The sequence below is a fragment of the Rhinolophus sinicus genome, chromosome 14 (genome assembly GCF_057876585.1).
Source record: "Rhinolophus sinicus isolate RSI-liver-muscle chromosome 14, RSI-T2T, whole genome shotgun sequence".
NCBI lineage: Eukaryota > Metazoa > Chordata > Mammalia > Chiroptera > Rhinolophidae > Rhinolophus > Rhinolophus sinicus.
In genome coordinates this window covers 5,450,938-5,475,146 of record NC_142514.1, presented here as the reverse complement: position 1 = coordinate 5,475,146, position 24,209 = coordinate 5,450,938, and the positions used below count along the sequence as shown (strand labels likewise).

At 44.8% G+C, this 24,209-nt stretch overlaps 1 protein-coding gene and 1 long non-coding RNA gene across 10 annotated transcripts in view; one reads left to right on the top strand and one right to left on the bottom strand.

Annotated features, from left to right (window-relative positions):
• Positions 1-24,209, top strand: part of RERE (arginine-glutamic acid dipeptide repeats) — a 389,341-nt gene that overhangs the window by 316,793 nt on the left and 48,339 nt on the right. For 7 of the 8 annotated variants that reach the window (XM_019746719.3, XM_088790100.1, XM_019746721.3 and 4 more), the window contains one exon: positions 16,833-16,913. In XM_019746719.3, coding sequence (XP_019602278.2) covers positions 16,833-16,913 — 81 coding nt within the window. Of the gene's footprint in view, positions 1-15,108; positions 16,114-16,832; positions 16,914-24,209 lie in introns of those variants that run through there. The other variant, XM_074334104.2, reaches the window with a different exon arrangement.
• LOC141572054 (uncharacterized) lies at positions 11,557-16,402 on the bottom strand. Of its 2 annotated transcripts, none has more exons than XR_016018528.1 (3): positions 16,023-16,402; positions 14,917-15,109; positions 11,557-13,797 (listed from the first exon to the last, which is right to left on the bottom strand). It is a non-coding gene; the product is annotated as an uncharacterized LOC141572054 (long non-coding RNA). The 2 variants fall into 2 exon arrangements; XR_012497082.2 differs by lacking the exon at positions 16,023-16,402 and adding an exon at positions 15,594-15,733.

The following is a 24,209-nucleotide window of genomic DNA, read 5'->3' as shown; positions in this document are numbered from 1 at the left end:
AAAAGGTCTCTCCAATAATTATGTTATAAAATTATTAGTACGCTGTTGATCGAAACAAGATATTATAAATATTGATAAAATATTACTTTTTAATATTTATTGGAAATAAGATGGATTCAGTTTTTAAACACATTAGATGAATATTCTGAGATGAATATTATTGTTCTAATGAGCCCATGCTCTGTATCAGTTTTATTCCTGTTCATTTATTTGTATATAAGCACTCAGAAACCTTGCTTACATCTGAACAAGTAGACAAGTAGATGGGAATATTTCAGTGTTACCTAATTATTTGAATTTCTTCCATATGCCCAAAACTAATGATTTATCATCGGACATATTTTAAACAATCTGTCAGATCGACGTCCACTCATCCTCCTCCAGTTCTGCTGAAAGCAGAGACTGGGACAGTACCTGACTTGCATGACCCTTATCGTGCCCTTGGAGTTGGCCGCTGTGTCAGCGACCACACCAGTGTTTTGAATTGACTCTTTGTTTGGTGCCTTGGGGTTTGCACATCAGGCAGGGCTGCCTCCTTGCATTCCAGGTGAGAGAGAATGATACCTTTGTCCGTGCAGTGACAGGAGGGTGGTTGTGAAAAGGAAGGTGGAGGAAGAAGGGGAACTGTCCCTTCTGCACAAGAGCGCATCCTCAGGCAGACGAATTTTCGGGAAGAACACACGAAAGCTGAGGCTTTGGGAGTGAGTTCCCTTAACACTGTTGGAGTCCATGTACCCTTAGGAAAGTCTTTTGTTGCGTACCCCAGTTTACACATGACAGACCTGTAAATCTTGCTTGCCAGGCCTGCCTCTGGGCGCTGGGAAAACGCAAGCAAAGTCGGGTCCCTGTAGGGTCGGGACTGGCTGTGTGGAGAGGGCCAGCCTGGGAGTCTAGCAGAGCAGACGCCTTCCGGGCTCAGTCCGTCAGCTTTGGGCCGTGAGTTGCTTTGGAGATTTAAATGATGGATAAATTACTGTCCTTGCCCTCCAGTTTATAACCTCAGCTCTTACTACAAAACAAAATGAGCCCTCACCCTCCCCCCTAAAAAAACCCTCTGGGAGATCTTGTTATTTAGTATGTTAATAAGGTACATATATTTCCCTTTTTTAATGTTTTGATAACTGGATTTCAGTACAACTGGTTTCCTTTTTAACCTGTGTATTTTATTTTAGGCATTTAAAAACTGTTTCTAGAAAAGGTTAGGCTTTACCAGACTGCCACAAAGGGTCAAAAAAGATGAAGAACTGTGTTCTGAGTGCTGGCCTCTTCCAACATAACCAGACGGTTTCCAGAGAGTCCTGAGTGACCGTGTCAGTAAAGGGGTTGCGTGGAAGGCTGCTGCAGAGCGTTGGCGCTCAGCAGACCGTGGTACCACGCATGGCTCGGTCGGTGCGAGCCACATAGGTGTTTAACTTGCAGTAGACAGACCGTCAGGCCTCAGACCAGGCGCTAGCCGCATTAGCAGAAGGATATCAGTGTCTCCTGTGATCCAGTTTACTGTGGGGCAGTGGGAATCCCGCCCACCCGCCCCTCTGCCAGGGGCAGGGTTCCCCCGGGTCACTGACCTTTGCCCCTACTCTACCCCAGGAAATCCTTCTGGAGGAAGAAAACATTCATTATTCCAGATTGTTTCACAGCAATTGAGAATGTTCCTGGTTTTATTATTAAGTCACGTGGACCTGTGGCTTCTTAGTTGTTCTTGGGTTTGTTTCTTGAACAATTCAACAGTCATTGTTTTCCTCCAGGTACTTCCTTAGGCAGGTGATTTGCTCACGCTCCAGGTCCCCTGACTTGAAGAGACGGAGCTGCATGTGGGTCAGGTTTCTTGCATGCTGCTGACTTGATCTCATTTACAGTATCGCATTTCTGTTGCCGTACACTGTGATCTGGGCCTCCCCACAGCTTTTTGACAATTAGTAATTGAGCAGGAAGTGTTTTTATTACAGTGGCCTTTTGATTTTGATTTTACAATCGTGTAGTGTTCAGCAGAGAGCAGAGGTGGGGAAGTGGCTCTCTGCAACACATTTTTGACAGAGAGAAGTCTGTTGTTTCAGCCACTTGGCTATCTGTCAGCGGTTCTCACACTTCCCCCTTGTGTTGGTTGCCTGGCAACCTAGGGCTGGAGCAATCAAACCGTGGCCAGTGCTTTTCCAAGCCCAGATTGGGAGATGATTTATTGGTGGAGCTGTAAGCACGGTAAACCCAAGCCTCAGAAATGGACCGTTTTTTTTTTCTTTTTAAACGAGGAGTTTATACAAACCACATCAAGAAAAGAAAAGACAAAGAATATCAGTTGGAGGGTTTTGTTGTAAAAATTTTAAAGAACTTAAATAAAGGCCTATAGTGAGCTTGTTATTATGTGTCTACCCACATATGTACAGGTTAACATTTCGACTTGGGTTATTACTCTTTTTCTTTTATTTTACTGGAACACTCAACATTTAAGTTAGTGCTTTTATCTGGTAAATTAGGATACTTGGGATGCCATCTTCCCTGAGAAACAGCCCAGGGAATGTTAATGGCTTGCCTGGGGTCATCTGTGAAGCCTTGATAGAATCAGGGACAGAACCCCAGCCCCTTTCCTGGCGCCAGCCAGTGTACGTTCTGGGCTGAACGCAGTGAGCAGAAAACACTGACAAATCCACGGCCCTGCCTTCTGTGCCGCCAACAGGCACTTCAGTAGGTCTTCTCTTCACGTGGGCATGCATTCGTGTGTGGAGAAGAGAGCTGTCATCCGACCACAAGTGAATTCTGAACTTGCAGATTCTTCCCACTTTCTCCTTCTGCCTACACGGCTTCTTTGGCCCCCATCCCCCGGGTTAACTGTGAAAATTATCCGGTATTGATTTATTTTTACTATGAGAGCGAGTTTTAAAGTCCTTTTTGAGGCTTCCCCTTCATAGAATCTCAAATAATGTCTCCAATATGGCAAGTAAGGACAAAGAGAAATTTATTTGGGGGAGGGGGGCATAAGAATCCCAGCCTGACTTAGCAGGCTAAGCATTTTTTAAGCATTTAATTTTATAAAATTTTAAGGAAATACTTGGGAACTCAAACTCCACTCCGCATGCAGCCCAATGTATCCAACTGTGTATGTAAATGCGCTATTAGTATGTTTGTATTCCTTATAAATATACAGATCTAATCTGTTTGCGTGTGTAATTTACACACAGCTGTGTTCATTCTCCCTTAATACCAATATTTTCAGCAAGAGTGAGGTATCATGGGAGCGCTATTGTTCCAAACAAAAGCCAGCCTCGCAGCCTTGCGGTGGGGCCCATTACCAGCGCCTGATGTGGGGGCTCTCCCTGGAGAGACCCTCTTGTGGTAGCGGCCTCCGTGGGGACAGCATGAGTCCAGACCGGGTGCCTGTCATAGAAAGAAAACAATGACCACCGGTTGGACAGGGATCTGCCTTTTGACCGAGGTTTGCCTTCTGTAATTGAAATACACTCCCTCCCCCGCTACATTTCCTAAAGGGATAATTGATTTCCCTCTGTTTGGCGATCCTTTAACGTGAAAAGTTAAATGAGCCCTGGCTCTTGTCATGTTGTGGTGAAGGAGAAACAAAGTCCAGGATTCCCTTGTATGGCAGGAGCTGAAGTGAGCGCCTGGTGCTGGTCAGGGCCTCAGTTTCCCCTGCTGGGAAGTGGGGCACATCATAACAACTTCTGGATCGGGCTGAGTTCTTTTGGGAGACAAGTTTCACTTCATTTGCAGTAACAGGCCTTTATGTGATTTTATTTCATTTAGGACTATATACCATTGTCCATAATTCTAACAGTGTATTTATTTTATCTCCCTAGTAGAAAACTTTTAGTGCTTTGGGTGTTTTAATGCTTTATAAAAAAGAAGTAAGGGTCATTCTAGACCTATGTTGTGTGAGCACTGAAGTGTCCTAGCCCAACTGGAGATGTGCTGGAAAGTGTAAAACACACTCACTGAATTTCACAGACCAAGTAGGAATAAAAGAATGTAAACTATTTCATTAATAGTTTTTATATTGAGCATATGTTAAATTGATAATATTTTAGATATATCGAGTTAAAATGAGCATTAGCGGCACCTGTTATTAAAATCAGTTTTATCTGTTTTCTTTTAAAAATATGGCTACTAGAAAATTAAAATTCCATATTTGGCTCCCATTTGTGGCTCCCATTCAATTTCTATAGGGCAGCCACTGATCTAGACTCTTAATTCTAATTTTTTGCAAAAGGCTTCTTCACTAAAGAGTTCTACTTTTTTGGTCCCTTGTAATTTATAGACAAGCCACGTTTATTTTTTCAGTTTACTCTTCTGTGCTGAGATCTAGTTTGTTAAAAAAGTGAACTTTTTAAGGACTTGTTTCTGAGCCACTTCACAAGGACATTTATGGGAAGCCTCTGCGGTGGTATCTCGGGGAAAGGAGGAGTTGCTGATGCCCGTTTGGGTTCTGTTATTAGTGTTGGGTTATTTTTAATTAGGGTGTAGCTGGGCAGCCACAATTGGCAAGAGACATTTAGCTGGCGGTATTTCTGCATCTGTTAATGCCGCTGCTTAACTAGCCTGTTCTCATTTGACTTGAAATGCATTGAAGCATACCGATATTTACCCCGTGGAAATGCTTTGTTAGGTAGGCCGCAATGAAAGGACGTCAGCGTGCTGAACGTAATCGTCTAGACTCAGGGGCATATAGACAGAGATATGAAGGATGACTCAGTGGCCTTTGCTAGTGGGCCCAGTTGCTATGTAAACCATCCAACATGAGGTCATATTCCTATTGAGCATGTGGTCATTGAATGAAAAATGGAGTAATTTTATTTGACATTTGAGATCACCTGGGAGGGTTAGCACACAGGTATGTTGAAAAAGTTAATCATCGGCTTCGCTCTGGGTGCTGAGCTGGCATCGTGGAGTGGGATGGTGGGATGGCCGTGGTTTCTCTGCTGGGATTTGTATGTTTGAATGGACAGAAAAGCTGGTGTTAAATAATTTTGTAAGTAGTACTTAGAGGGTCAGAAACTTAACAACAGTGAACACATATCAAGAGACGCTGAGTCAAGCTGGAGGGCAAATGGCTGGGAAATCAAGGAGTGTTTTGGGAAGACCAAACTAGCTCACCTCCAGATTCATTCATTCATTCATTCATTCATTCAACCAGTGATTGTTGATCACCTGCTATATGTATCAAGTGCTGTTTCAGGTGCTGTTATAGTAGGGGAAAATTTCCTCATGAATTTATATCACATATATCCTACCATGTCATGCCATATGGTAGTAAGACCTATGTGTTAAAGCAGAGTAAGGTTATAGAGTGATAGGACATGCAGATTGAGGAAGTCTAATTGGAAGGTTGTTCACTCGCTTAATTAATAGTTGACTGACATTGGTAGTGATAGTTTTTAGTGGTTTTTGTAATGAATCGCATATTGGTTTCCTACGGCTACATAACGAATTACCCCCAACAATAAAAATTACCTCAAAACAACAATGATTATGTATTATCTCTCTCTCTCAGTTTCTGTGGGATGAGAATTTAGAAATGGCTCAGCTGTGCAGCTGTGACTTGGGGCAGTCCTTTCATGAGGTTGCAGTCGGATGGTAGATGGGGTTCGAGTCATCTTGAAGGCTCCTTCACTCATGAGTCTGAGCTAGGAAGACTCAAACATCTGGGGGCTGGAACAGCTGGCGCCTGTGAGGCATCTCTATCCTGTGTGCCCTCCCCAGCACGGTGGCTTAGGGTAGCCATACTTCTCACTGTGGTGCTCAGGGCTCCGTGTCTGGAGAGGCCCAGCCACGCACAAGCCGTGTGGCTTTTTGTGCCCCAGTGTCACTTCTGTCCTGTTAGTCAAGACAGTTACAAATGTCCACCCAAGCTCAAGGGCAGGGAACAGAGATCTTTCTCTCAGTGGAGAAGTGACTTCACACTGGGATAAGAGCAGCATGTGGGATGGGATGGAAACATAATGTCACAAATAGAAAGCTTTTGTGTGTGTGTGTTAATTTTGTTTTAAATAATGTAGGATCCTTGTCTATAAAATAAGAGTTTTGACCAGCTAAGATGCTCTAACGTTTTCCTTCCAATTCTGACATTCTCTGATTCTACTTTTACAGATGTGGCAGGGAGTGATTGTTGACAGTTGCCTGGCTTTCGTAGGCATTTCTGGGGCACATCAGCAGGAGTCGGCTGGTGTAGGACTGCTGGACTCTTCTTGCTGGTCTCAAACTCAAATACCTTAGGCCCTGGCACTTCAGTCACCCTTTGTGTGATAGCTAATCTTACAGGGCCTAAAAGCCTCTGTGGTTCTATAGCTAATCTTACAGAGGCGGAGGTTGGGTAAAACACTGATTGAAACCAGGAGCTGTCCGTTAGCACGACAGTCGTGAGCTAAGGAAGGTAGAAGAATCAGGGCAGCATCATACCAGACCTACCTTCCTTAGTTCTCATACACTTTGGCCTTTGGAAGATTAGAAAGGAAAGAAAGCAGGAAGGAGAACGCTTTGGTATTACTCCTCCATGACAGCTAAACAGCTACAGTATTTGACCCTAGATAGGACTTGGTTTAGAAATGCACAGCCTTGGATTTGGGCTGCTGTTTTAACACGTTGCGTACGGCAGGGTTTTTTTGTTGTTTTGTTTTGTTTTAAATTTTATTTTATTAAATTTATTGGGGTGACAATTGTTAGTAAGATTACATAGATTTCAGGTGTACAATTCTGTATTACATCATCTATAAATCCCATTGTGTGTTCACCACCCAGAGTCAGTTCTCCTTCCATCACCATATATTCGATCCCCCTTACCCTCATCTCCCACCCTCCACCCCCCACCCCCTTACCCTCTGGCAACCACTAAACTATTATCTGTCTATGAGTTTCTGTTTCTGATTTGTTTGTCTTGTTCTTTTGTTGTTTTTGGTTTATATACCACATATCAGTGAAATCACATGGTTCTCTGCTTTTTCTGTCTGACTTATTTCGCTCAGCATTACTCTCTCAAGATCCATCCATGTTGTCACAAATGTTCCTATATCATCTTTTCTTACCGCCGAATAGTATTCCATTGTGTATATATACCACAACTTCTTTATCCATTCATCTATCGAAGGACATTTTGGTTGTTTCCATGTCTTGGCCACCGTAAACAAAGATGCAATGAACATTGGAGCACACGTGTCTTTATCTCTAAATGTTTTCAGATTTTTTGGGTAGATACCCAGGAGAGGGATTGCTGGCTCATATGGCAATTCTATTCGTAATTTTTTGAGGAACCTCCACACTGCCTTCCATAACGGCTGCACCAGTCTGCATTCCCACCAGCAGTGTATGAGGGTTCCTTTTTCTCCACAGCCTCTCCAACATTTGTTACTATTTGTCTTGTTGATGATAGCCATTCTGACTGGGGTGAGGTGATATCTCATTGTGGTTTTGATTTGCATTTCTCTGATGATTAGTGATGTTGAGCATTTTTTCATATGTCTATTTGCCATTTGTATGTCCTCTTTGGAGAAATGTCTCTTCAAGTCCTCTGCCCATTTTTCAATTGGGTTGTTTGTTTTTTTGTTGTTGAGTTGCATGAGTTCCTTGTATATTCTGGATACTAGCCCCTTATCGGAGGCACTGTTTGCAAAAATCTTCTCCCATTCAGTTGGTGGCCTCTTTATTTTGTCAATGGTTTCTTTTGCTGTGCAGAAGCTTTTAAGTTTCATATAGTCCCATTCGTTTATTTTAGCTTTTACTTCCATTGCCTTTGGAGTCAAGTTCATAAAATGCTCTTTGAACCCAAGGTCCTTAAGTTTAGTACCTATGTTTTCTTCTATGCAGTTTATTGTGTCAGGTCTTATGCTTAAGTCTTTGATCCATTTTGAATTAACTTTGGTACATGGTGACAAATAGCAGTCCAGTTTCATTCTTTTGCACGTGGCTATCCAATTCTCCCAGCACCATTTATTGAAGAGGCTGTCTTTGCTCCATTGTATGTTTTTAGCTTCTTTGTCAAAAATTATCTGTCCATATTTATGTGGTTTTATTTCTGGGTTCTCAATTCTATTCCATTGGTTTCTGTGCCTGTTTTTCTGCCAATACCATGCTGTTTTGATTATTGTAGCCCTGTAGTACAAGCCAAAGTCAGGGAGTGTGATACCTCCATTATTGTTATTTTTTCTTAAGATTGCTTTGGCTATTCGGGGTCTTTTGTGGTTCCAAACAAATCTGATGATTTTTTGTTCTATTTCTTTAAAATATGTACGGCGGGGTTTAAATCCCTCGTGAAGATTCTCATGATCAGTACGCAACGTGTTAAGTACCATTGAATCTTTTGGGATGAGGCAGAGAAACAGGTCTTTTTTGCTAAAACTATGATTTGTTTAACATTAAAGATATCTTTGACTAATCTGAATTCCCAGATAAGACAGTTGACAAAACATACCATGCGTTCATAGGGCCTCCTGTTGGAAAGAGTTTGGCCACCTCTTGTCTCCATGTAGGAGAGGCAGCTCCCAGGGCTGGAGAACTGCAGAAATCACTGTGGAGGCTGTATTGACGATGGAAGGCCTGAACGCCCATCTTACAAGCGGCACGTGGAAGCCCTGAGGGGGCCACTGACTATACAAGGGATGAGTTTAGTGGCAGAGCCGTGCGCTCTAAGCCAAGTTGTTTTGTGGAAAATTTTTAACGTGGATGTACAGCAGACAGTCTCTGACACACGCTTTTGCTTCAAAGAGCAAGTGTTTTTATGTGTATATGTAAAATTTCCCTTTGAGGTTTTTTTACAAAAGAAATACCCTTTAATTCCTCTGATACGAGTAGATACAAAATAATGTTTTCTGCACCTAGTTTTCAAGTAATTAGTCCTATTTCGAAATCTCATTTACTTCTCCACCCTTCCTGATTAGCTGTAGATTGGGGCAGGGTATTTAATTTGCCTAAAGCTGTGTCTTCACCTGTAGAATAGGCCCCGTGACCCCTGCCTTGGAGTGTATTGAGGAGCCTGAGGAGGGGGTGGTCTCGGGCCCGTCAGTGGCCGTGTTGATGAGGTGGCGACGTCCTGAGACTAGGGAAGATGTCACACTATGGAATAGAGAGAGCCAGTCTGAGCGAGGGGGAAGGCAGATCTGACGAGAAATGAGAATCCTCAGTAAAAATGTGGTTAGTATTTTAAATGTTCATCCTATTTGCTTTTTTAAAACTATAGCTAGTTTAATGAAACTATTAACTAGAGTTGACCCTTGAACAACGCACGGGTTAGGGGCGCCACCCTCCTGCGCGGTTGAAAATCCGAGTGTAACTACTCTAGTTCTGGCAGAATGCTCATGAGCTCAAAGTGTACGTACAGCAGGGAGTCGGAAATCAGGAGCAACGTCCTCGAAAGCTTGGAGATGCCCACATGGCTGACTGGCACGGCTCCTCCCAGACGGAGTGGTTCTGGTGCCATTTATATGAAAAAGTAGTGCTTTTCTTAGGTCACCCTTTAATTAATGTGTTAAATAATTAAAACCAAAAACCAAATGATATTATACTTTTCAAAGCAGTGTCAACATATACCTCCAGCAGGAAATGTGTTTCAGATATGGGGTGATGGGAACCCATAACAAACAGGATTGTATGGATGAAACACGATAGGTTTTCGTCTAGTGGTTGGTCAGGAAGAGCCACTGATGAACAGGCAGGCCTGTGCAATACAGATGTTTGGGTGTAATACACATGTTGTTCTGCTCGGCATCAGTATTCTCTTCACCTTACCCCTTCATTAACGGAGGCCCACGGTTGGGACACATCTTCTGTGTTTCTCTGCCACTCTGCACCTTCAGGAGAGCAGTGGACAGACTCCTCTCACTCTCTGCCTGGCCTCTGGGCTTACACTTTGATATCCCTGTGGCGGCGGGGCGGGGGGGCGGGGGGGGCACTGTGGTTTGCTTCCTTGGAGACATGCCTGCTCTTCAGTCCTCTGAGAACCAGTAAGTTATTAACATAACATTTTTGTGCAGAAAACAGGGCAGAGCAGGAGCCATTTTCACAGTAGGAATCATTTTAATACCTACAGTGTTTTCCAAACAGTTGTGTAAGAGGACTGAGGGAAGTCGTCGTTCAGAAGTCCTGGCGAGTTTCTGCTGCGATGCACGAGTGAAAATTCACCAGAGGGAGGTAATTTGGAAAGCTCCCGGCCAGGGGTTAATGCAGGGTTCTCTTTCAGCCGTTTCTGTAGTACAGCCCTCTTCCTGCCTTCCTCCTCTGCTGCATGCTCAGGTCAGGTCCAGCACTGGAGATGAGCCCTGTTGGGGGCTTCACGCGCAGACGAGGGAGAATAGCACACCTCATGCTTGGAAGGACTTACTCCCAGCCCAGCACTCTTCTGTGTGCTGTCTGATTTTATATTCAAAATGTGTTGTTGTTTTTTGAGATAGGGCAGGTATTTTTTAGGCAATTTAAAAGAGGAATAAATTGAGGCAAGGATAAATTAAGTTACAAGGATTTAGCCTTCACTTGTCCATATATAGATTTGGGGGAAACACTTAAAATCTTGAAATGCACACAGGTAACAGACGCCCTTCACACCCCTGGCCCTCACCCTGTCCTTGACTCCATTCTCAGGCTTCACCCCATCCCGAGGCTCCCGATTGTTTACGTTTGTCACCTTGACCCTCCCACTCTGGTCCTAGCATTTGGTGACTATGGTTAGTTTTTCCGTCTGTAAAATGGGGATATGAGTGGTCCCTGCCTCGGAAGGCTGTTGTGATACTTACATGAGTCAGCGCATATGCAGCCCTTACGTCATCAGTGCGTGCGTGTCCTAGCTCTACTCAGTCTCCAGCATCTGTAGGGTCGTATAGGGTGGTATCGTCTACGGTTCTCATGCCATGACATGGAACAATGAAGCTGCTTGCCCTCGACCTGCCCTGCCACCCTGAGGGTGGAGAGGGTTGGCACCTGGGGAGCTGCTGAGGCCATCATTGCTCGTGGGCAGAGCGTGGCTCGGGAGGCTCTGACATGGGGCGGGCCCAGCTCAGCAACAGCACAAGGACCTTTTGAACCCATTACTTTGTCATAAGAGAAAATGCTATTGCATTTTGACCCAATTATGTTCATTCCTATTCAGTATCTCCCATTTCAAAAGTGGCTGTGTCTAAACAGCCATGTCAAGATGTCCTTTATGGGACACAGGAGCAGACTAGCTCGTAAGGCTTCAGAGTTTGAACCTAATATTCTGTCCATTCTACCAAAAATGAGGAAGAGAGCTTTCTGGAGTCTGTTAAATCCCAGTTTAACAGGAACTCACTTTTTTAAAGCCAGGAGCGAAGTATGCTGTATTAGGAACTTATAGGTAGGTTAACTCCTGACGATGAAATGAAGTTTTAGCTCAATAGTGGAAAACTACAGCAATTTGTCTAAAATCTGGAGCATAACCATGTAACAGGTTCTAATGATCACAAGGCAAACATACTACAATGTAGAAATGTATCAGATTAACATGTTGTACACCTTAAATTTACACAATGTTATGTGTCAAAATAGAGTTCACTGAATAAAAACTGGAGCACAACCACAAACTAAGTTTGTAAGACAAAGCAAAGCACAATCTCCTCGCCATAAATAAATTTATATTTATATTTGGATCTCATCTGGCTGCGGGGATTCAGAAATAGAACAGGACTTGTTTTGTGCCCCCAAGGAACACATGGTGAGGTTGACTGAAAACAGCGCCAGAGAAACAGGTGCCAACACCCCCAAGACCCTCAGCTCGTACACCTGAGAGCAGCCGGCTGCAGGTCTGTGGAGCGTGAAAAAGCAGGGCTGCTTACTTAGCACTAGGAGCAGTGACCCAGCCCAAGGTACCTACCGCCTTTTAAGGGAACACAGTCTGTTTTCTCCTTCACCCTGGGCATCCTAGCCTCCTAGTATCTGGACACCGTCAAGGACAGCGGAGCTAAGGGACATAGAAGTAATTCATGAGGCCTTGAATTTCAGCACTGGGAATGCTGGATTTCAGCTCCACTACTAGGAGGCTGAAGAAACAGACCGTGTCTATGAACTGTCATTTAGAAGCTTACAGGACAGGCACACCTCATTTTCTTGTGCTTCGCTTTGTTGCATTTTTTTACAAATCGAAGGCAAGACCCTCCAACAGCAAAAAGATTACGACTTGCTTATTACAATACTCGCTTTATTGCAGTGGCCTGGAACCAAATCCACAATGTCTCTGAGGTATGCCTATACCAGTCCATTTTTAAGTTGATAGTGTTAATTATTAAAGTCTTAAAAACTTCATGGTCTTCATTTGAAGAGACGAATTAACAGAGAAAGGAGACTACAGCGTCAGAAACCTGTTCAACATATTGACCTATTCTAATCATCGAGTGCTCTGAGTGGGTTGACTTTTTTCAGTTTTAAAGGCTACTCCATTTCTGGTAAACCACAAGGTAAAGGCTGGTCTCTGAGAAGCAGATGTTTTACCAGTTTTGAGGCCTTGTGGCTTTCCATAGAGAAGTAACAGTACAGGCCACATGAAGCTTTTACTTCCTTTTTTTAAAAAGTAGAGCCAATGGTGCTTTGCGCTTGATAGCATATAGTCAGTGAAATACATTGCCAGAAGTGGTCTGTGTTCACCACCAGATGTCCAATTCATATTTCTGGAAGCAGTTAGTTTGAAATGTCTATGAGACATTCGAGTGAGTGTTCCCATGGGCTTGGGCCATAGATTTAGCCTTAGAAATGAGAATCTTGGATGATACTTAGAGCCAAGGGTGCAGTGGGAGATAGATTGGGAGGGAGTTTGGAGAACAGAAAGCCTAGAACAAAGCGTTGGGAAGACTCCAACAGTTAGAAGTTGAATAGATAGAGAATTAAGCCAGGTGGTAGGAAAATCAGGAGCGTTTGCTGTCATGGAGCCAAGAAAGTCAACTCTGTTATCAGAGTTCAAAATGGACCCTTTGACTTTTCACAGGCTATTTCCACTGTGACCGCCCTAGCCCAGGCCCTTGTCATCTCATGGTTGGTTTCACTTATATATCAAACTTGGGAGCTCCAACTGCCTAATTCTGTAGGGAGGCAAAGTGGTATGAGATACAAGTCTTGTCTTTTCAGAGAATATAGACTCTTATCAGACTCATATCAGAACATGAGGCCTTACTTACACTCATAAACGCCAAATGAATGGGAGAGAATGGTCAGGGAAATCTCATTTGGGAGTGGGAGGGACGTATCTTATTTTGAACTTGGGTTTGATGTAAACTGGACGCATTTTGGGTAGGCTGTAGAGAGTAGTAGAAGAGACACCCGAGTCTGGTGTCCACACAGTTGCAGCATGGGCCAGTGGCATTCCTGGGCATCTGGTTGGCAAGACAGACAGGACAGGGTCCTAGAGGGCCTGGAATTCAGGGCTGAGGGATGTAAACACCAGCCTGAATAGGTCCGAGAGCCATTCGTAGGTAGGGGCTGAGAGCAGGATGGTATGGAACTCATGATGAAATCTCTGGCTTTGAAAAATTCCTTGCAGAGGCTTGTAAATGGCTGGGTGGGGGAGGTGCTTCAGAGGCTAGCTAGCAGGAGAGGGGTGAGGGCGTGGCCTGGGACCAGCACTGGAAGGGTCAAGGAAGGAGGGTACTTCGGAAGGACACTGAGGACTTGGTGATTTGACCTTGGGGCCAACAGATGATGGTACCAGGACTGGAAATCGTTCAGCTGGAGACTCCTGTCCACTGTATAGAGTGTGGCCGTGCAGGGCATGGATTCTGGAGCCTGGGCTGGAATTCTGTCTTTGCTTCTGAGGAGTTGGGTGACCTTGGTCTGCTTACTGAGCCACCGGTGCCTCAGCTTCCTCGTCTGCAAAAGGGAGATGACAATAGTACTTATTTGTGGGTTTTGAGGATTTTGAATTCATACACGTGAGGCTCCTGGCATAGAGTAGGTACTTAATAACTGTCAGTTGAATGGATGATGCCAGAGAATGTGTCCTAACAAGCAGAAGACTCGGGATCTGAACTCATTTCCCCAGCTGCCCCCACATTACCCTGACGTTCCAGAGTCAGCCCGTCTCAGTTGCCACCTCCACCATGTTGGTCTCTCTCACTGAACCTGTTGTGTGTCCTCTGGCATCAGGCCCACGTTCAGATGGCCTGGTCCTGGCATTCCACCATCTGACTCACCTCAACTTCGCAGACTCTATTCTCCTGTGACCCACTTCCCCTCTAGCTGTGTCTTTCATGGAGGGCCTTCCGACCCCCCTCCAGCTCTGCCAGGTGCCGTCTGCCCAGCTCCCTTGCTGCACTCCAGTACTTCAGGCTTGGCTGAATTAAGTCTCGGTTCTGTAATGACGTCACACACATTTATCTTACCTGCTGAAAATGAACCACAGTTTTAATAAAAGTGCATGGCTACTTTGAAATTACTCCCGGTGCTGGGTGCTCAGTAAATACTTAAAGAGTAGCTGGTGAAGCATTCGTTATGATGGCTGAGGTTGGGCTTAGGCCCCCTTTCCTCTCACACCTGTGTTATCTCACCAGCTTCTTTAACTGGTCTCTGTATTGCAGCCAGGCCGTCCCTAATCCATACCTTGGCACAGCCACGCTGCCACTGGAGCAGTCCTTAGCCAATCTTCTCATGGACCGCTCTTGCCTAAACTTCTCTTGGGTCTACAGTTAGGACCACATTGGCCCAAAAGGCGCTCTGCAACCCGATCCTCTCCTGCCACTTCAGTCTTATCTGCTGGCACTCCTTTCTGCACACCCTGTCCCCTTTGCAGTTCCCAGAATGTTCCGTATGCCCTTCCTGGCAGACTCTTCTGCTGGAAGCCCTGCTGGAGCCCACCTGGCGGGCTCCTGCTCTTCCTTGTCACTTCCTCTAAGATACCAGCAGTGCAAGTTGCTTCCTCCTCTTAGCCCCACCTACCGCCCTTTGTTCCTCTGATGCTTTTCTGAAGGGCCCAGAGATTGATCTGTTTACCTGTCTGTCTTGGAGCTCCTTGAGGGCAGGGCAGCCTCATTCCTCCATTTCACTGGTGGAGATGTCTTACACGTAGCCCCGGATGCGTGTAGATCATAAGGACGATACTTTTGTCGAGTAACAGAGGTCACTCTTCTTCGGACTGGAGGGGAGCTTGCTTCTTTTCCGCGCCCTAGCAGACATCTCCTTTGAACTATACAAATCATATTGAAAACTGACAGTGATGAGTCATATCTTAGAAAGGGATGAAAACTGAAATTGCGGGGCCTCTAGGAATGGAGTAGGAGGCTGCAGATCTGTCTTGCAGGCCAAGCCTGGCTCATCCCTGAATTTGCCCGGCTGGTCTCAAACGCGGGTAGTGGGAGGGACTCTGCTCCGGGTGGGCAGGTGATTTATTGGCTGGGAAGCTTCCGCGGTGATTTAGTTGTGAAACGGCGCCCTGTGAGGTGCAGGCTAATGCCTGGGCCGTGCGGGAGCGGCCGCCCACAATCTCGGGCCGGAAGGAACCGCGGGGGTCGTTGGGGCCAGCCCCCCATTTCGCAGCCGGGGGGTGGTGGATGCGCGGCCGTAGCGCTAGTGACTGCCCGCCGGGAGGGAGGGTGCACTGGAGACGGAGCGGCCTGGGAAGGGCCCCTAGTGCCCGCCCGGCCCCAGCCCCGCGGGCCCCCTCTGCTTACTCTCGCTGCGGTGGGAAGTTTCTGTGCTTTGCTGCCGGGATTGACTCCTGTTCGGAAGGAGGGAACCGACATACCAGCGCCCGGTCTCGTGAGGCTCCCGCGTGAGCCCGGCAGAGCCCCGGGTGGGGGCCGGAGTGCGGGGCCGGCGGGCAGCGCGGCGATCCAGGCCGTCTTTTGCAGCCGCCCGCGGCCGCGCCGGGCTCAGAGCCCCGCGCTCCAGCCTCCTCCCCCGGTGGCAGCGGTGGCCCCAGCCCCGCGCCTCCCGCATCCTGCGCCCGCGCGGCCCCGCCGCGGTCATACGCCGAGCACCCCGGCCGCCTCCACCCTGCGCTTTGTGGAGCCGGAGCCCGTCTGGAGCCCAGTGACAGGCGCGGCCTCTCGTCGCCCCAACCCTGAACACTGAGTGCGCTCGGCGCTGGTCCGGCGTACCTGTGGCTGCCGGGCCGCCCGCGCCGACCCGGCCAGGAGGTGCCTCAGGGGTCGCCCGCGCGAGACTAGGCTTCAAGCCCCGAGCCCCGAGGTAGGGGGGCCGGGGGAGCGGGAGCTGCCCCCACTGGGGCGGGAAGGGACTGCCCAGGAGGAATGGGACAAAGTGAAAGTCTCCAGATTGCTAAGGAAATGGGGAGGGGGGCAGTGAGGGGGGCATCGGGAAGAAGGAAGGGGTGCTGGTGGTTCTTTATTTGGTGCCTTGGAGTGGCTTTTAGTGGCAGAGATGGCGGGGGCAGGCCCCTGGGGTGCGGGCCCCCAGTGGGCTTCCGCAGTGTCGCTGCCTTCCCGGCGAATTCCTCAGATGAACGACAGGGCCTTTTAACCCTCTATGGTGCCCTTCTGGAGAAAAGTCTCCAGCGTTGGCTCTGTTCCTCCCTTCTGCTGGAAGCCTCGTTCTCAGGTGGAAAGCAGTTGTGCTGTTTTACTGAAACGCGCGCGGAGCAGCATATTTGTTTATACCTTCGTGGACCAGTGCGCAGACTGGTGGCACAGATTGCTTCTCAGCCTCAGACACAGGATGGCCCTTCCCTAAACCTGTGTGGGGTGTGGGGTTGGGGTTCTGATGAAGGCTGTCTGGGGGGCTGACCTGGCCCTGGGGCCCAGATCTGCTGCTGAAATACCGCCAGCCCAGTCACCATTCCCTGCTTAAGACTTTTTTGTGGTTCTGCTGATTGCAGATATCTTTGCTTTGCTGACATCCTGTTTTGTTTTCGTTTTTTACATCCCATTTGTTGTTTCTTTTTATCCCAGAAACGCTTCGTTAAGGGGCTCCGGCAGTACGGCAAGAACTTCTTCAGAATTAGAAAGGAGCTACTTCCCAATAAGGAAACAGTGAGTACAATCGGACTTTATGTAACTTGAGTTTTTTCCTCTTTGCTCCTGCTGCTTCTCCGCACTTGATCTTATGAAATGGTTTCCTTTAACCCTGTCCTGTGCTCAGACTCGCCCCGGCCTCTAGGAGCCTGTTCATTTCACTTCCTTCGCTTTTCATTTGAGCTCATGATTCTAGATAGTAAAGTGACAGATTATGTTTACCCACCCCCTCAAGAAAGTGAACTTCTGTTGTAAGAACAAAAAGGTCTTTGGCAACAGAAGAGAAGTTGTGGGGAGAGTGTGGGTTGTCGGGGAGTTAACATCTAATTTTAAATACAGTGGCTGAAATAGGAAATGTCATTTATCACTAGTTCGGATTTGGTTGATATGGCTTGTAACTCATATAGTTTGAATTCTGTTGGGACTTTTTCTATATTTAATGTCGCTGTGTTTTGAAGATTAGTTTTAACTCTTTAATTTTCCAGCCTTAAAAGATTGTACTTTTCATTTGATGGGTACACAAGGGTTCTTATAGATTGCCTACCTGAGATTTTTTAAAAATTCCTTTGATATTTCACAAAGTTGAGCATCGAATCTGTTGAGTACTCTTACTAAACTTGGGATAGGAGGGTTTGCTGAAGAAACTTCAGAGTGAAATTATATGAAGAGAATATTAGCAAGGGATTCAGTTTCGTGTATCAGTTGTGTCCTACAGGTGCTATTGGAGGAGGGTGGGAGAGTCCTCCTCTGGCCACTTCCCAGGGTCCATGGCTGAAGCAGCGTCCACTGGCCAGACCAGCCAGCGGTGCTCTTCAGGACTGGGGTGGGGGAGAATATTTAGCCGTTCTATCCAGGAGTGAAAGGGGGGCGTAGGAAGGGGGAGGTGGGTGAAGAATATTCATTCTAAAAGTAGGTGGGTGGTTCTGTTGTTTTTTCTAATTGGGTATTTATTGATTTCCTGTTACTCGGTTTTGATTCTTTTATTCTGGTTTGTATGTTGATGAGCTGTTAAAGCAAATATGGGCACTTTTTCTGTATAGTACCTTCACAGCGGTAACTCATAATAAGAAAGACAGGTTCTGAGATTTCAAGTATAGCCTCCTATAAATCGGTGGTTTGCATCAATCAATCATAATTAGATTACACTTTTAATATTTATTATACATCTGAATATGCTGTGAGATGGGTCATTTTGAGAATGTTAAAAAAGTGAAAATTTTTACGGACATTGAAATATAATATGTAATCAGTCGATAAAGCCAACTTGTTTTTTGCTCTTTCCAGAATAGATAGGAAAGGGATATTTACGTAATGTAGAACAGCGAAAGAAATACTTTTAAATTTTCTGAGGATTTCAGTTATTTGAAATTTGATATATACTTTTAAAAACCAAAATGCCTTTACCCAAGTGTAGGAATTTTGATTTGGCGAAATTTGAGTGAAAATGAGAGAAATCAATGAGTAGATATGACCTGATGTGATGGATCAGATCATAACCTCTCAACTCAGATTTTGGCTATCCCTGTGCTCTGCTAAAAGTTGCAAACTAAAGAATTTGGTATATTACTCAATAATTATTTTATCTTTCTGTTTTAAAAACTAAATTTATAATAGCAAAATTAAGCGTTAAATTTAAATTCTAGCGGCTGATATTTGGAAATGCCAGTTTTATCTAGAGTTTTATCTCCCCAGTGAAAACGGATCTGAGTAACCTTTAACCCAGGTAAGGGTCTTTGAATCTGTTTTCCTTCTTGTTCTTGGTTATCCCTTATTCTCCCTGGTGATGTCAAACCCAGTAAGTAGCCTTTTCTCTTCCACAGTGAAGTTCGCAGTATACCAACCAACCTTTTGAGCTGGTTCTCTGCTCTATTCCAGACACCTCTTTCCTGAGACCCTTCCCGATCACTTCTCTGCCATCTCAGTTTCCCAGTCACCTGGCTCCTTTCCTCACTTTTCCTCTGGTACCCAGCAGTTTTCCTGTTTCCAACCTCTTCATCAGGGCAGGACCATCAGAGCTAATGGGAGAGTTGTTTGCAACACTGGGAGATTTATTATGGCCGACATCGCTAACTATTCCTAGTGTCCTGGTGTCTTTTGCATGGACTCGGAGGAGTTTGGTAGTAGGGTAAATCCGGAAGTCTTCTAATCAGCGGGGAGAGTCATTCCTGTTATATTTTCCTTAGTTATCAACAAAGGCAAGCTAATCATTCACAACTCATAGGGAAGAGAGGGCAAAGGCTATTTTTCACCTTTGCTGCAGAAGATGGGGAAATATACAGGCACCAGCGTTCTTGGTTGAACACTTCTTTGGTGGAAGTCTTCATATGCTCATGTCTCTTTTTATAGCAAATCCTTAGGTACATTCCGCATTCTCTTCTATTTACCAGAATTATTAACTCATTTCTTTGCTATTCTCAACTGACTTGAAACTTCAGAAGGGTGTAAGCATCCAGAAGACACGCCTGATTGGGCATGGATGGAGGGTCAGCAGACCTGTGTTCTATTCTTGGCCCTCCCCCTAACGCTGGTACTTGATGATCTCTGAACTGTGCAGTCTGCTGTGAGCTGTTCGTTGGGGAGTTTAGGTCAGATCCTCACCAGGACTGGGAAATTATCTTCTCCAAAATGGTGTTCCTTTGCATGAGAATTCATAGGTGCTACATACAATCTTTGTAAGATGTTTGCACATCTTTGGCCGTCGCTGTGCCTGGAGCAAAATGATGCTTCCTGTCTCCTCTGCCAGTTACTTGCGATGGGGCCTTGGGCAGATTGTTCAACCCCCCCTGTCCTTTCATGTCTGTCTGTAAAATGGGGTGATCCTCTTACCCCTAAAATAGTTTTGAGAGTTTAAATGAGATAATGTCTATAAAGAGTACATAAAAATGATTGTTCTTCCCATCTACCCGAAATGCTACATAGAGTGCTAAATGCTATGAAAGTACAGAATTATTTTCCACTTGTAAACAAATTGAACCTCTATAAAAAGAAATCACCCCTTTTAGTAATCTGTCTTGCCAAAAATACCTTTAATTGAAAAACTGGGTGTAGAACGGTGCCTAGTCTAAGGGGAATGTATTTTCTTGGTCTTGAAGCTTTGTTGCGGAGACGTCCATTCTTACCAGTTCATTCAGTACAGTTATGCAGACAAGGGGTCCTGGTGGGCACGGACATAAACAGCTTTCCTAGCTCTTTTGGTTTCTGGTGTTTGTTAAACAGGAGCTAAATCTGGCTTTTCTCTGAACGCTGCTGCCCACTGAAGTGGGAATAGTGGCTGTGATTGTGGAAAACCAACTGTTTATAGAGGTTTAGTTGAGTGGGTATTACATGTTAACCTTATGGTACCCGAGAGAATACCTGCCAGTCAAATATTTTAGTATCATGCTTGTGCAGATATCCTGTAGTTTATTTACTATCTTTCTCTATAACCATTTGCCTCTGTCAATGTGCTTATAAGATGTATAACAAGTAGTAAATTACAGTAAGGAATCTTTGCCGGGCTTCTCAGATTCCCCTTGGCTATGTACTTCTCTCTCCAGACAGCGTTTGGCCTAAACCACCTCAGAGTCTTGGATGTGAGTACATTTCTGTTAAATCAAAGTGAGTGTCCCATAGCTGAGATTCTGAGAAGATGACCAGGACCAGGCCTCCTGGGTTCTGCTTTAAGCACTTCCGGGTACTCTTTGGGCTGATGAGTTACGTGACCTTTGATGCTAAGGCAATGCCTGAAAACATAGGAGACCAAAGAGAGTTGAATCTTAATTAGCAGGAGGGGAACCCATGTTATGAATAATATGAAATCATGGGCGTTCCAGAAATAGTTTATTGTTTGATTTTTACACACATTGCCGTTTTCTTTAAAATCATGAGATGATTGCTCAGGTGACAGTGACATATATCTTCTTTCGCGCTGAGATCATATTTATGTTGTTTGAGCCAAAGACGTTCTGTATCTGACACCTGAATGATTGTCCCTTGAATCCTGGCTGGCCTTTGTGTATGGCCCTGTCTGCTGTAGCTCAGACAAATTTAGCCACATTGGCTCATAGACAGGGAGCACTTACTCAGTGACGTGTCTCAGAGGCAAATAGCGTTAGTGAGAAGACAATTTGATCTGCTCCAACTTGGTAGAGAGAAGAGGTGCCCCCAAAGTTGTGATTAGCCTCTGGAGGGAGAAGGTGAAAAGACGTATGTGTACCCTTAGCTATCTTTCTTACCTCTGTGCTTTTATTTTTGATCACCTTGTCCAAATAGAAATTAAGCTCATGTTATTTGTAACCCCAGTTTCTGGTCCATTAGTATTTGCTGTACTAGAAATTCCTTTTCACCCACTGAGCACTGTTATGAGTGGGGTGAGAAAGAAGCAAGGTGCCATCTGTGCCCCACAGGGAGCCGGCATTACAGCAGGGAAGAGGGACCATTTGCGTGGCTGCCATGTTTGGCAGGATGTGCGCAGCGCCCTGGTTCAGGCTCCTCAGAGTGAGCACGGGCTGAGGGCTTCTTGAAGGCTCTTTGGAGGGTGTGGTATTTGAACTGAACTTTGAAGGAAGGATATGGTTTTTGACAGGCGGTGGTTGGGAGGGAGGAGGAAAAATGACCTTCCAACTGTAGGAAATACCATGAGCAGAGGCATGGAGGCAGGAAATTGCAGACCGTGCCCAGCGCGTACATTCGTGTGGCTGGAGAAAAGGCCGCCCGGCTGATGGAGGAGGACGTAGGCCAAAGTGATGGCTTGGAGGTAGACTTTAGGGGACCTTGCACACTCTCCAAAGAGTGTGTTTGGGGACCCCTGACAGCCCAAGATTAGCAAGAGCTTGCGTGCTGACACCACAGGGCGCACCAACGCGATGGAGACCAGAGAGGAGGTTCTCAGAACAATTCAGTCTTGTGGTAAAACTGAAAATGGGAGTTAAAAGGACTTATGGACGTGGACGTCTGCCTTTTATCTTGATATTTTCTATTGAAAATATGTCACTTTTTTTGAATAGGGTGGTTTTGATGTTTAGGGATTTTTTTTTTTTTACTTTGGGTGATAGGATGAAAAGTATTAGAGATTTAAATTTTTCATTTGAGAAATAATATAAAAATCAGCCACCCCTCTCAGCCACATTTTTGGGAGTGAATTCTATTAAATATATACATAGCTACTGAATATTAATTGTCCATTTCTTCAGGCAAAATATCTTTCGCATAGAGCATATGCCCCCCCAGCAAAGAGTAACTACGGTTGAAAAAGGACTTTACTGCGTAATCAAGACTCTGTTAAGATTAAGAGGTTAAAAAGGACTCTAACATTCAATTTGAGCGTTCAGCATGCAGTTTTATTTAACTTTCGATTATAACCTTAGAGAAACAATTTTCTAGCTTCATTAGTGCTCGGTCTCCTGTTACATACCAAAGCGTGGACTTCCTGAGTGGGCTGACACCATTGGGGACACAAATGTGTCCTGGCCACGTAACAGTGCTTTAGAAGGTCCCTGGGTTTAAAGGAGAGGCCTCTACTGCACATGCCACGTGTGTCCTCCCAGCTCTCAGTGTGGTCCTCAGGCCGCAGCGTCATGTCACTTGGAGCTTGTTAAAAACTTGGGAGCCGCCGATTGGCTCTGTTGGTTAGAGCGAGGTGCTGAAAACACCAAGGTTGCCGGTTCAATCCCCACCTGGGCCACTGTGAGCTGCGCCTTCCTCAAGTAAATAAATAAATAAATAAACAAACAAACAAACAAATATAATGGGAATAAAAAATATATAAATAAATAAAACTGCAGACTCCTGGGCTCCCTCTGTTCCTGTTGAGCCAGAATCTGCATTTTAATAAGCTCCCCAGATGATTGGAATGCACAGTAAAGTTGAGGAAGCACTGCTGTTTTCCATAATGCAGACTGGAGGAATCCTGAGCCTCTATGTCACATGCAGTCTTAAAATACGGTGTTTTTATTCTGTTGAAGTTATAAATTGTTTCACTATTAGGACTTGATTTTGATTTTCAAGTTAGTACAAAGTATTTTAGACATATAAAGTCTTATTTTCATTGTCAGTAATAGAATTTCTTAATACAGTTTCCCTCTTCCCATCTCCCATTTTTTTCCTAAAAACACAATTGGAATTCCTGTCATATTTCATATAAAAACTGTTGTCTTTCTCTTTACCTTGTGACATGCAGTCACAGTATGTGAGTCAGGCTAGGCTAGACCCTGTTTGTCTCTAATAGAAACCTTTTTATTTGAAAGGATGGCCTCTTATTAACATGAGGTTTATGTATTTAATATTACAGTGTTTTCAGGTGTTACTTTCTTTGATTGGCACACCTTATATATGAATATGAAATATATTAAATACTTTGAGAGGTTGGTTAGATTGGGTAAAATGATAGACATTTGAGTGCCATACCTTTTCTCTTAGTAACTTGTCCTGGAGTAGATGCAGATAGAGTTGGAATTTCCCAAGCAAGGCAGAAGTGATTAGATAGAAACAGGCACTGCGTTTTGGCAGCAAGTATTGCGGTCCTGTAGTTATTCCAATGCAAGGGGTTTGTTCCCATTAAACTGAAGCAGAGGCTTGAATCTATTCATTCTGATAGTCTAACTATATGGATATTTGACTGGGCAGTGGTCCAGTTCTGACTGGGGTAATTAAGAGAGATTGGCTGGTTCCCTTGTGTAAGTAAAGCAGTTAAGAAATTTACATGTAAGAAACCTTTGGTGCTGATGTTGGGTGAAAAAGAGGTCTGAACAAATGAGGTGACTTTTTAAAGCAAGGACCTTGTGTATTTGCTGCTCTCAGTGTAAACGTCTCGGGCCTGTGTCTGGCTTTATCCTGTGTGGTAGAAGAACTGGTGGGGGTGGCGTGAGAGTGCTCAATTGTGTGCTGTGTGTTGTAGAAACCACGCTTAAGTGAAAACTGCTTCGGGCTTCTGAAGTGTTATATTGGACACAGCGTGGCTTATCAGGGTCAGTTACTGATTTGCTGTTGGTGTTTGCTAACCCATGTTTCTTGTGATCTGGCTGGATCTTGGTTACCTGGTGACTTTTAGATGGAGACGTTTATGATTTTTAAGACAAAATAAACTCACCCATTTTATTAACTAGTAAAACAAACGGATGGTTTGAAATTGTCTTTAAAAAGACATCTAAGTATTGATTATTGTGATTATATTCAATGAGTTTATTTGGAGCTCATACTTTATATTGTAAATAAATATTTTTTTAGCCTTAATAAAATCTGTGAACTTAAACTAACTTTGAACATCCAGTTTGCTTGATGTTTTAAAAAATATATCTAGTCCGCTCAAAGCTGACATTAAAAATAAGTTTCAAAATG